The sequence below is a fragment of the Balaenoptera borealis genome (genome assembly GCF_965194805.1).
Source record: "Balaenoptera borealis genome assembly, chromosome: 20".
Classification (NCBI taxonomy): Eukaryota; Metazoa; Chordata; class Mammalia; order Artiodactyla; family Balaenopteridae; genus Balaenoptera; species Balaenoptera borealis.
Window position 1 is genome coordinate 32,751,489 of NC_138879.1, and position 13,018 is coordinate 32,764,506.

The following is a 13,018-nucleotide window of genomic DNA, read 5'->3' on the forward strand; positions in this document are numbered from 1 at the left end:
CAAAAAGAACAATAAAGAGGGAAGAACTTACCCTATCAAATATCAAACCTTACTTACCATTATATTAAGACACTTGGAGAATACTGTGTAAAGCCCCTTGCATGTACTTTATACAAAAATAAATCTTAGGTGATTCAAAATCCTAAAAATATAAATTAATTATAGTTGTATTAGAGAAAAGTATAGAGTAATATATGTACACACATGTATGTACACACGTGTATATGTATACATACATACTTGTATACGTGCATGCATATAATGTAATTTGGGGATAGAGAAGGTATGAAATTAGAAGCCATAAAGGAAAAAATTTTAAGACATTATTACCATATTACAGTGTAAGATCTCGTCAATAGTGCAAAACTCTATAAGCAAAGTTAGAAAACAAACAGTCTGGGAGAAAATATTTTCTACAAATAAAACAGATGAAAGGATTATATCCATCGTCTATAAAGAGTTCTTTCTATAAAGAATTCTTACAAATGAATAAGCAACAAAATCCTTTAAAAAGAAGCAAAAGATATGAAGAGGGTGGTATACAGGAGAAGAAACAGATCCAATAGATATGTGAGATGCTCAGTCTCACTAGTAACAAGGAAATGTAAATTCAACAATAGTGATATTTGTATATATCAGATTGGCAACATTTTAAAAATTAATATTTAATTGTACAAAAATGCACTCTTAGGAATGTTGGTGCAACTATAAATAGATAAGATTTAGCAATGCTTTTAGAAATATAAAATATACATGTCTTTTGCATGAGCAGTCTCACTTCTAGACATCCCTTCTATAAAAATACTCACATACCTAAAAATCCTTCCGTTGGGGAATGATTAAGTAAATTGTTACATATCCAAGCTACGGAATACTACTCACCCTTTAAAAAGAACAGCGTAGTTCTGTTTGTACTAACATGGGAAATTGCATATGGTATACTGGTATATTGAAAAAGTAATTTAATATCTGTGGGTAGTATAATCCTATTTGGGTTAAACCATTTATATGTAAAAACCAAGGATTGAGAGGTTCACACCAAGCAGTTAAGGGTGGTCTCCTCTGGGAAGAGCAGCAAGGTAGATTGGGGGCAAGGGAGACACATTTCTGCATTTGTTGAGATTTTGCAATGAACATCTTTGGTAGTTTAAAAAATTAATGTAATGATGCATTCTTAACTTGAAAATTCTTATATTAAAAATTTGCAAATCCACAAAAGGTAGGACAAAATAATAAAGATCCTCCTCCCTGTTACTCAGTGATACTGTGGACATTTAGGAATAAAGGGGGAAAAATGAGTCCAGCAGAGTTAATACAGTAGAAAATATAGACAAACAAGATGATGCAAGGATATCTTGGGAGAAAAGAGACCCAGCTGTGTTTCTCATGTCCTTTGCTGGTTGCTCTGTGATGCTGGGGAAGCTATTGAAAGCAATTGACTCGTCTGTGGTCCAGTTAGGTTTTCTCTGTGCTGCAGGTAGGGCTGACCTACTTCCATTGGAAGAAAGGGCTCGAGAGAAAGAATGCAGATAAAGCTTCTGCCTAAATGTGGAGTGTTATTGTTAGAATGTTCATGAATGAATGTCAGCGCCCAGCATCTCAGAGGGCCCCCATTAAATGAGGAGTATTCTTTGTAGAAGCAGAACTCTGAAGTAGGCACCACCGTGAGGAGTGGGGTGGGGATAAAATAGAGAAAACATGAAAGACCATGTGGTCTGGTAGAGGAGGCGGGGTGTGTGTGTAAACCTTAACATGTATAAATCAATAAAGGGGATTTAAATACAACATAATTAACAGGATACTGAAGTACTAGGGAAGAACTTGAAGTAACTTTGAGCAATTAGATTTGGGAAATATTAATTAAGAGATGCTTCCAGAGGGGAGCAGAGGGTGTATCTACCTGTGGGTCTGTGTATGTGATGCGGGGGTGACGCATGGGGCATGGTGGTTGAACTGAGAGGGCATTGGGTAGTTTTATTATTAAGTTCAAAGAGAGTTTCTAAAGGGAAAGTAAAATACCCGTTTGACTCAGATATGGTCCATTTTCTGAGGCAATGTCGAGAGGCACAAGATCAAATCTAGCTTGACACCATCCAGTGCAGAGCTCAGCAGCCTCTAGAAGCTGGAGCTGAACTGAGCGTGGCTAATGAGAAATCTCCATCCTCTGCCAATGCCTTGGGACCCATCTCTTCCTCTTTGGCAAGCAGAATACAAAGAGAGCTCAAAGCAGAGTGGGGACCAAAAGGTCCCCAGAACGTTCATTCTGCAAGCTCCCCACCAGGCCTTTCCGGAAAACAGACAAGCCTGGTTTCACAGGTTAGCCAGAAAGCAAGTCGATGGCTTTGCCCTTCAACCCGGGGTAGTGTCTAATGGCACCTACAGGATACTCCACATGGCGTCCAGCCTTCAGCAGTGAGGGAGAAGAGGACATGGGCTAAACCGAGCTGAGCTGTATCCTCTCATTTATTCTCTGGGCGTGAAAGGGGTGATTGTAAAATTCAAATGAAACTAGAAGTTGAGGTTCAGAGCTCCCCACATAAACGCTGCAGTCTGTTATTCCGAAATGCAGTCAACCCTTTTTCGAGGACCTTTGTGCGTTTCAGTGGTTTGGTTTGCAGAACTGTCAAGTGGAAGTTAGATCATCTCCATTGCGTCTTTTCCATTTTGCTCAATATTCCTTGAATGCACACATGGTTAGCACCACAGCCTGGTAGCTCATCTCCTCTCTCCAGTCCTGCCCCCTTCGGTTCACTCCTCACACTTCTTTCCACACTTCAGCTCTGCTTATCACTTCAGTGCTCAGAACCCCTCAGTGACATTCAAGGCCTTTTATAACATCCCTACTGCCCACCTTCCTTGACCACATCTCTTGCATTTATGCCTCTCTCCTTTCCATCTTGTGTTCTGATACAGCTACCCAAGACTACTTGTGGTTCCTCAAAAATGCAACCCTCTGTCTTGTATTTGTCCCTGGATTACCTTTTTTGCTAATTACTGTGTGTCTCAAGATGCTGCTATACCAAGCATCTTCTCTCGGAGTGTTCCCTAACCTGCTTCGGGTTACGTCCTTTCCCCCCACACTCTGGAAGCACGTGTGGTTTCCTTTCATCCCTTCACTATATCTCACTGGCTAGTTTTGGTCTGATTCCCTGACTCACCTGGAAAACACCTTAAAGGTAAAAAAAAGAGTACCTGACACATAGTTGGCGCTTCATGAATATGTTGTAGGACGGAATGAATGCATGTATTTTTAAATTTAGTTTGTGAATATGTGTATGTGGGTCCTTGTTCTCGCTGATCTGACATGAGTAAAGCCATGCAGCCCGCTGTGCCTCAGGAACGATGTTAGAGTCACATTTAAGTAAGTTTAAGACTCTTGCCCTCGTCCTGAGCATCATCAAGTAGCTGCCTCCTGGGCCTCCATAGAGCGTGCATGAATTAAAACTCCTGTGTTGTTCCAGGCCAGCTGTTGCCAGCCAACCGCAATACTCCGAGCCCCATTGACCCTGACACCATCCAGGTCCCGGTGGGCTATGAGCCAGACCCGGCCGACCTTGCCCTCTCCAGCATCCCCGGGCAGGAAATGTTTGACCCTCGCAAACGCAAGTTCTCTGAGGAAGAACTGAAGCCACAGCCCATGATTAAGAAAGCTCGCAAAGTCTTCATCCCAGATGATCTGAAGGTAAATTGGAACTGGTAATTAGGCTGTGGGCAAGTGGAGAGTGGGATCAAGAGGCAGATTAAAAGGGTGACCCCAGGAAAATCACACAAGCTAGTGAACAAAGACTTGTGATTTCTGATCCCATTTCTTGGCATGTGACGAGGCAAGTTGCTTCCTCTCTGGGTGTCTTCTGAACTACGCCTTTCATATCTTGATAATGCATAGATATAAGCAAAAGCAATAAAATGGAGTGCTTTGCAGCCCATGAAGGAAGCAAACCCATTACTATCTGCAAGGAAACCTATGAAAGCCTAATAAAATCAAACCAGGATCTTTCAAGGTTGAAAAGAGAAAAAAAATTATTTGGGAAGGGCATCTGGACCTCATAGTCTCCAAGGGTTACCTTCCCTTTGGGAATTTAACACTAATTAACTGCTGCCATTTCTCTGTAGGCCTCAGGGAGTAACAGCCAGAGACAGGACCTCTCTCCACATTGCCAGCCTTGGATGCTAGGGTGGGACTTTTAAGGAAGCTGGTGGGTTTCCTGACACTATTTATAAGTAATATTCACTCTGTGTCTCAAGTAAAGATCACTTGAGTATCTCAACAAAAGGTTAATTTGGGGTTGGTTTTTCTCTACTGTGTTGAAGGCACACATTATTTATAAAGGAAAATAGCCTTACCTTAGGAAATCAGATACAACTTAAAATTAATCTGACACATTTAATGATACCTTAGGAAGAGAATTCTTTCTAAACTTATGCCATGCCTACTAATACCAAAATAGAACCATTTTTGATTACCCATTGCTTAGAATTTTTTGTGTTTATGCTACTTTCCAATCATATGGACAATAGAAATATGATTGTATACATTCAAGGCATTGGAAGCAGACATAATTTTCTAACTGCTGACCACCATTTCTGAAACCTAAATATGGTTCACACGAAGAGACACTCCTGTTGGGAAAATGGGAGTTTGGGACATTGTCCTGGAACTGATTTAGACCATTTACTTCTGCTTTTCATATATACAAAGAGCACTGGAGGAAAAAGTACCCGGCAGATTTAAGTCACTGCTGTCATCCAATACCTCAGATTACCTTCAGTGATGCAGAATCATAAAATGTCCGGGTTTTGGGACTTCCCTGGTGGCGCAGTGGTTAAGAATCCACCAGCCAATGCAGAGGACACGGGTTCGAGCCCTGGTCCGGGAAGATCCTACATGCCGCGGAGCAGCTATGCCTATGCACCACAACTACTGAGCCTGCACTCTGGAGCCCGCGAGCCACAACTACTGAGCCTGTGTGCCACAGCTACTGAAGCCCACATGTCTAGAGCCCATGCTCCACAACAAGAGAAGCAACCGCAAGGAGAAGCCATCTCACCACAACGAACAGTAGTAGACCCCGCTCGCTGCAACTAGAGAAAGCCGGTGCACAGCAACAAAGACACAATGTAGCCAAAAATAAATAAATAAATAAATCTATTACAAAATAAAATGTCGGGTTTTAAAAGGGACCTCAGAGATTCATTAGACCAAAGTGATCATTTTACCACTGAGGAAATGGAGACACAGAAAGGTAGAGGTGAACACTGCTAGTTAGTGTAAGGCCCAGCCTCGTCCCCAAGTCGGCTAGCTTCCAGAAAGGTCACTGAAGCACGTTGGCCCTGACAGGAGCTACATCGGGAGCCTTTGGGTGACAAACCAATAGCTGTCACCCTGAGAATCAAAAGAGGAAAGTGCACAGTAAACACGCCAGAAAATTGAAGCTAGTCAGGGAATCGATGGTTAGACTAAGATGGGGTAAGAAAGGGGCCCCGTGGGATTAGGTCCTGGGCGATTAGGCATCTTCTTTCAGCTCATGCTTTTCCTCATCTTGTGTTCTTAGCCATACAATTCTGTGTGCATTTTGGAACTTGCCTCTTAAACTAAACCGGGGAGCCCATTCAGTAGGGATTTCCTCTTGAATGGAGGCAAGTTTGAAGGGATGTTGCTGAGTAGTAGATACAACTTCCAGCCAGACCTGCACATGGTCTCCAAATTTACAAATTTAAAGCAAAGAGCAAGCTTACTTAATTACCCTGGTAACCTCAGCAACAAAGAGGCCACATGAAAAACGTCTGTGCTGGAATTATGCATGTCACTGCCACCATGGCTGGGCCTGGCCTTCTCACGTGCCAGTGACGGGAGCAGGCAGGAACACTGTCCTGCCAGGTGTCCCTGGATTCCTTCAGTTGTGAGTAAAGTCTCAGGCCACAGAGCATGAGCACTGGTGAAGCAAGAAGCAGAGCTGTAGGATGTTTCTCGTGTGGCAGGAGGACTGAGCTGGGGCAGGTGACCTCCAGCCCTGGATGAGCAGACCGAGTGAGTGAGGCGGCCCTCCCTGCCGCTGCCTGCACTCTCTCTCTGGAGCCATTCATTTGGGTTAGCGGGCAGCCCCAGGAGGATGAAGGGGTGGCATACTGATTCCTAGCTGAGAATCACTTTAATCGCCTTGGTGTCTTTCACACATCCATTCATTCACTTGACAAATATTTTTCAAATGCTAGTGTCTGCCAAGTCCTATGTCAGGGCCTGGGGATTCCAAGGTGAGCCGCTACTGACATTGTTCCTGCCCCCAAGTGAGAAAAAGGGAGTGTTGACATGTCAGGGGGCGCCTGCTGGGCAGAGGTGGCATCAAACACCAGACCCTCAAGAAGATGGGACTGGACTGAGGAGTTCTTTGCCAGGTAGAGGTACCTCCATAGCCAGATGGCATCTGCCCCTGGGAGATAGAGGGAAAGGGTACAGGCGATGTATCAGCCCCACTCAATATCCTGCTCTCCCCGCCCCCCATTTCTGTGCTGACAAAGGTGGGAAAGCTGGTTTTCCTTGTCTGGGACGGTCCTCCTATCATGCCTGCCTTCTGCAGCCTCTGCCCCACTCCTATTCCCAGCTCCCCTCCCACCTGAGATGGTCCCCATTCCACACCTTTCCTGGCTCATCTGCACATGTGGACAGGTGAGGCTGGGAAATGAAAGCACCTTAGAAGTGAGAAGAGCTCAGAAATTGGTTGCCCTGAGGTCAGCTGGTGACTCCCCTGGTCCTTAAGACCTGGTCACAAACCACCAAGTCCATGGCCTATGGTGGTACCTCTTCCCCATCCTTCTGCCCGCCGCACACAGCTTCTCCTTGTTCTCATGTACCCCTTCACTCCCCGGCCCCTGTGTGCAGGTTCTGATACATCCTAAGCCAGCCCCTCTTTCCAATCATCTTGGAAACTACACTCCTGGGAACACTGATGAGTATGGTAGATTCACTGATTGACCAAGGGGGTGGAATTGGGACTTACAATGTAACGCAGACAACTTCCATCAGAGCTGGAGGTTTCACTGGTGTTAATGTGCCTTAGGCTCTCTCACCCCTGTGGAGTCTTGTGCTCTCTTAGCTCCTCCCAGCTTCTCTGGGCCAGTGCCCTAGTCTCTCTCCCCTTCCTCCAGCTCCTCTGCGCCCTTTCTGAAGGAAAGCAACAAATCCTGCCCCAAGCTCAATTATCCAGGTATTTTCCAAAGGACAACCTCCTTTCTAAGAAGAATTCTGGTACTAGCTATTATGAAGATCACCTTTTTCACTTTGTTACACATTATTATGAAATGTGTAGCAAGCTGGGAGCGGTTTATAAATAAGAGAACAGTACTAGCTTGTGAAGGGCAGATAGAAGGTGTCTGCACATGCTTTCTGTCTCACACTTCCTGTCTTTGTGCTGGGCAAGTGTTGGCTCAGGGTAAATGGCAGGGATGGCACAGACCACTGACCTTGGACTTTGCTCGCAGCCTTGGCCTCAAACCATGTGACCTCCAGTGCCAAATGCCTCTTGGAATCCTGGGGGATGGGAAGAACTGGCTCACTCACTTATTCTGGGTGGCACATAACTGCAGGTATTAGCTTTGCTAGGATTGAGGAAGTTACTGTTGCAAGTTGTTGAAAAAAGGGGGTTGCAAAACCCACCAGGTGGCACCATAAGTGGAAGAAGACTTACATTTCTTAGTCCTCCTAGGAAGGTTTTCCCTTTTTTGGCAGAGGGAGCAGTGATGGGGGTGGGGGGGAAGGAGGGATTGCTTTCATGTTGCCCACAGTTAAACATCACTCAGGCTAAGACAGCCTAGAAAACAGTTAAACAGGAAATTAGAGTAAATTATTTAAATGTTAGCCACCAATATGAGTATATTGAACAGTGGCAGGTGGAACTTTATTTTTTTATTTGTTTTTAATTGCCAAAGTATACATGCCCATTATAGAATATTCTAGTAGTTCAGAAGGATATAAAATAAAAGGTGAAAGATCCTACCTCTCTCCTTGGCTCCCTCCTTCAATCCCCCTTCCAAAGCCACCACTTTGAATAGCTGTGTATAAATCTTCTGGGCCTCTTTCTATGAATATATACTATTATAATTTTTTAACCAAAGTGGGATGAGGAACCTATTGACCTGCAAATTGCCACTGTTTCTACCCACATAGTGATATGTCGCTAGCATCTTTCTGGTTCAGCTGGATCTTTATTTTTAACAGTTGTGTGAATCTATCATGATGTAGTTATTAAAGCTCCTGATAATTAGGGGGTTTTGCCCATTTTTTTCTATTACAAACAATGCTGCAGTAAAAATTTTGTGCCCGTGTGTGCGCACGTGCGTGAGGACTGCGCTAGGGTGCGAGCCCAGAGGCACGGTGCAGATACTGCCAGGTCGCCTTCCAACAATACTGTATCAATTTATTCAGGAAAGCACGCTCCCAGGGAAGAAAAGGGTTTAACATTTCCAGCAAAGAGAGGGAAGGAGTTAGGCTTGTCCTTCAGGGAGTGCGGGAGGCCCGGCTTTGCTTGGGGACGTGCGCTCTGCTGGGCGGGAGAGGCGGCCCGGCGAAGGGCGGGTGCCCTCGGCTCGCAGAGCCGGAGCCGGAGCCGGAGCCGGGGGCGGGAAGCCCGGTGGGGATGCGGGACGCGGGCCGAGGTCTAACCGCGTCGGTGTGTGTTTCCCCCGCCCCGAGCAGGACGACAAGTACTGGGCGCGGCGCCGGAAGAACAACATGGCGGCCAAGCGCTCGCGTGATGCGCGGCGCCTCAAGGAGAACCAGATCGCCATCCGCGCGTCCTTCCTGGAGAAGGAGAACTCGGCGCTGCGCCAGGAGGTGGCCGACCTGCGCAAGGAGCTGGGCAAGTGCAAGAACATCCTGGCCAAGTACGAGGCCCGGCATGGGCCCCTGTAGGCCGGCGTCCGCGGGCGGCCTCAGGCCCCGGACAGGGGTCTCCTGGTTGATCGCACCGCACCTACCGACCTTTCCGACATCAGCACTTTACCAGATGCATCAACAGGACGGACTCACATTTTGGCGTGGGTGTGTGTATGTGCTTGTGCTCATGTGTGGTCAGCAGGTGTGTGTGTGTGTGTGTGTGTGTGTGTGTGCGTGCGCGCGTCCCTTTGCACTTGCCATTTTGGTAGCCCTCCATCGTCTTTTAGTTCCAAAATGAAAGGTGCCATGTTTTTACTGGACTGCGGAGACCTCTCGTGGGTTTCCTGACCCCCTTCCTTCTCCACTCCTGCCCTTTCCACGTGGCTTCATGTTGGCACTTACCTACTCTTCCAGGACCCTCTGGTTGGGTTCACTAAGAAGGGCCCTGGTGAAATAGTAGATCTCGGTTTTCGAGACCACAGACTCTTGTTTCTGTTTAATCTGTAAGTTACCATGCTAATAAGGTGCACAGAATAATTTAGCACTACACTGCAGCTCCATTCAGTTACAGGTTGCTTCCCTCCTATCTTCAGTTTTGGTGATAATCGTCTTCAAATTTAAAGTGCTGTTTAGATTTATTAGATCCCATATTTACTTACTGCTGTCTACTAAGTTTCCTTTTAACTCTACCAACCCCGGCAAGTAAGAGTACTATCATAGAACACAGAGTGTGTTTTTGCACTGTCTGTACCTAAAGCAATAATCCTATTGTACGCTAGAGCATGCTGCCTGAGTATTACTAGTGGACGTAGGATATTTTCCCTACCTAAGAATTTCACTGTCTTTTAAAAAACAAAAATTACAGTAATGCATTTGAGCATGCCCAGAACATCCCCAGGACAGAGAAGCAGAGGGAAATGCCAGGTCTAAGAACGAGGGGTTAACTTATCAGTATACAGCCAAAAAATGCATCTTGGAACAGTTTTTGACATTGATGTGTTTGCTTTTGTTTTCTCCCCTTTCCCATACCCTTAGCCCCCAATTTTCTAGTTAACTTTTTCCACATCCCTCTTGATATTCAATACAATTCAATTAAGATTCAGTTTTCCCCATTTTTTGTAATATATATGTTTTTGTGAATTATACCTTGTCGTTTTTAAAAATCAGTCAGTTAAGTTAATAAGTTGATGTTTTGTAAAACCCTTTTTCCTAGTGGTGTCATTTTTGAATGCTTCATAAATTAATGATTTTGGAGCTTATGTTTCTTATTCTCTGTTTGCTTTTGAACGTATGTGCTCTTATAAAGTGGACTTCTGAAAAATGAATGTAAAAGACACTGGTGTATCTCAGAAGGGGATGGTGTTGTCACAAACTGTGGTTAATCCAATCAATTTAAATGTTTACTGTAGACCAAAAGGAGAGATTATTAAATTGTTTAATGTTTATACAGAGTAATTATAGGAAGTTCTTTTTGTACAGTATTTTTCAGATATAAATACTGATGATGTATTTTGGAAGACATATATTATATATAGCAAAGAGAAAAGGAAAACTATTCCATGTTTTAAAATTATATAGCAAAGATATATATTCATGAATGTTGTACAGAGAAGAAGTGCTTGGGTGTTTCTGAAGTCTTTAATATTTTAAGCCTATCACTGACACATCAGCATGTTTTCTGCTTTAAATTAAAATTTTACAACAGTATCGAAGCTTGCTGTGACAAATTCTGCTCTAAAACATCTAAGGAGCTTTCTTATTTCCTATTAGGTCTCAGAAAGAAGTCAGTTAACATCACCCAAAAGCACAAAATGGATGTTAGTCAAATATTTATTGGATGATACAGTGTTTTTTAGGAAAAGCATCTGCCACAAAAATGTTCACTTCAAAATTATGAGTTCCTGGAATGGAACATCACTGCAAGCATCCCAAACAATTCTGTTCTCCTCTGTGGGCACGTGCATCTTATGCAGTATAAGGTTAATATTGGTGCTATGTGTATGGTTTATAATTTGATAGATGTTTTGACTTTAAAGACGATTGTTCTTTTGTTTCACTAACTTGTGTCAAGAGATTCTGGTGTTGTTGCAAAAAAAATTTTCCGCAAGATTAAAATACCCTTTCATCAGTGGGATTTTCTAGTTTCCTGTGTCCAGAGTATGTAATTCTTTAGTGACCTGGTGGTCTCCTTGTCAATCCATCAGCAATGCTTCTCTCATAGTGTCATAGTCTTGGGAAATCTGAATAGTAAAATATTCCTGCTAGGTATCCATTTTGTCCCAAGCTACAGATTATGGTGGGAGATGGGAGAGTATTGGAATTGAAATACATTGTTCAGGTAAATAACCAATAAAATAAACGAGACCTTTGGCAAACTTAAGCAGAACTGAATAAGTGTTATTCAGAGAAACAAGTGGACATGGAGTTGGCCTTTTTATAGGTAAAGAGACTAATTGCAGCAGAATTGTTAAATCGTCACTAAAACAGAAACAAATGACATCTTTAAGTGGAGAAGTGTTGAAGGATTGTACTGAAGACCATCTAAATTCATTGACGTTTAAAATGGTAGCTGAAAAAACTGTATTTGAGTACTGGTCTTTCTGAAATTAGGTTGTTTGTATCAAATGAGCATCATAAATGTTTTCTGCAGAAGAAATAAGAAGATCATAATAAAACATTCTTTGGCGTGCCAGGGGAGGTTTCAGAAACCTACCTCGTCTTAAAAATTTAAAAGCTTTGGAGTCTGTACAGGTGCCTTATATGTAGGTCATTGTCACCACACACATGAGCACTCAACCCCTGGACTCACTGCGTTCTGTCCAGGGCAGTAAACTAGTAAATAAAGCAGTTCTGCTAAATGGTATGGGAAGCCCGGCCCAATTTGGAATGACTTGAATCATCCAGGGTCAAATGAGTTCTGCAGACTGAAGCTATTAAAAGAGTCCTGTTGTCATTTTTCACCTTTTCATCATAAGCATCTTTCAGAGATTAATTACTTGGCCATTAAAAATGAATCCAAATCATATTATGCCAACATCATTTAGACATGATTTGGAATGAGCAGCCTAGGACTTCCTGACAAGGTCACATCATCATTTCTTTTGACTAGACTTGCAAAGAAAGGCAAAAATTGGTCAGCCTATCCTTCTGCTTGTGCCGCCTTGAGAACATAGGTAGGGAATGGGAGGGAGGTAAGTGATCACTTCCTCCCCTTGAGAAAGTGGCCACTTTTGACCATTCAAAACCCACAGCGAGCAGGATAGTGACAGGCCTTTCATCTTCAAATACAACAGACCGCTGTGAAACCATCCTTTGAAGCAGAAGGACCATTTGTTTGAGGAGCCTGCAGATGGAATTCTGGCATTGGGTGGGGAGGAAGCTGTATGAGAAAGCCCGGAGGTTCCTTCCAACTCACCAGTTTTGTGAGGGAACTCACAATAATTCTAAATGTACATTTGAAAGGTCTTGAGTCTGTTTTCAGAAGAGTCAAGAAGAATTTTAAGTAGAGTCCTTCCCACCTCCCACCCCCACCCCAAAGTAAAACAAAGGTCATTCTGTAAAACGCAAGGAGTTTATCTACTTTTCCCCTAATGTTCCTTTTAGGAAAACTCAAACTTTATCAGCGTTAATCAGACCAATCCCAGAAGGTGGTAGACACCTGCTCTCAGTCTGCCAGCTTCCTGCTGAGGGCTTCTAAGACCCCACTGGGAAGGCCAAGATCTCCTCTAGGCTTTCTCTACAATTAACAATGTCATTTTTAAATGAGCAAAGCCATGTCTTCAATTTTGATGCATTGGATTTGGCAACTAAAGTCAGTACATTTTGCAGAGGGCCAAGTGTATGTAGAGGAATCTGTGTGTGTGTGTGTGTGTGTGTGTGTGTGTTTGTGTGTGTGTGAATAGTTAAGGCATAAAATCTTTCATTTTGGAGCACCTTACCGAACATAACAATAATCACCGTTATCCTTTTGGCAACACCACAAAGATTGCATCTGTTAAACAGGTACAAGTTCACTTGAGGTCAGTGTAATTGTACACCATGGTATTGGTGGTGTTTATTCCTGTTAAGTCCAAACCTTTATCTGTCTTGTTATTCTTAATGTTTAATAAACTTTGGATTGTTTCCTGTCTTTCCTTTATTTTTGTTGAC

At 43.5% G+C, this 13,018-nt stretch overlaps 1 protein-coding gene across 3 annotated transcripts in view; it reads left to right on the forward strand.

Moving 5' to 3' along the window:
- HLF (HLF transcription factor, PAR bZIP family member) overlaps window positions 1-12,996 on the forward strand; it is a 55,211-nt gene extending 42,215 nt beyond the window's left edge. Inside the window, exons 3-4 of one of the 3 annotated variants that reach the window (XM_082371919.1) lie at window positions 3,462-3,682; window positions 8,687-12,996. In XM_082371919.1, coding sequence (XP_082228045.1) covers window positions 3,462-3,682; window positions 8,687-8,905 — 440 coding nt within the window. In that variant the 3' untranslated portion in view covers window positions 8,906-12,996. Of the gene's footprint in view, window positions 1-3,461; window positions 3,683-4,113; window positions 5,163-8,686 lie in introns of those variants that run through there. The other 2 variants (XM_082371920.1, XM_082371921.1) reach the window with 2 other exon arrangements.
- Window positions 12,997-13,018: the final 22 nt, after the last annotated feature.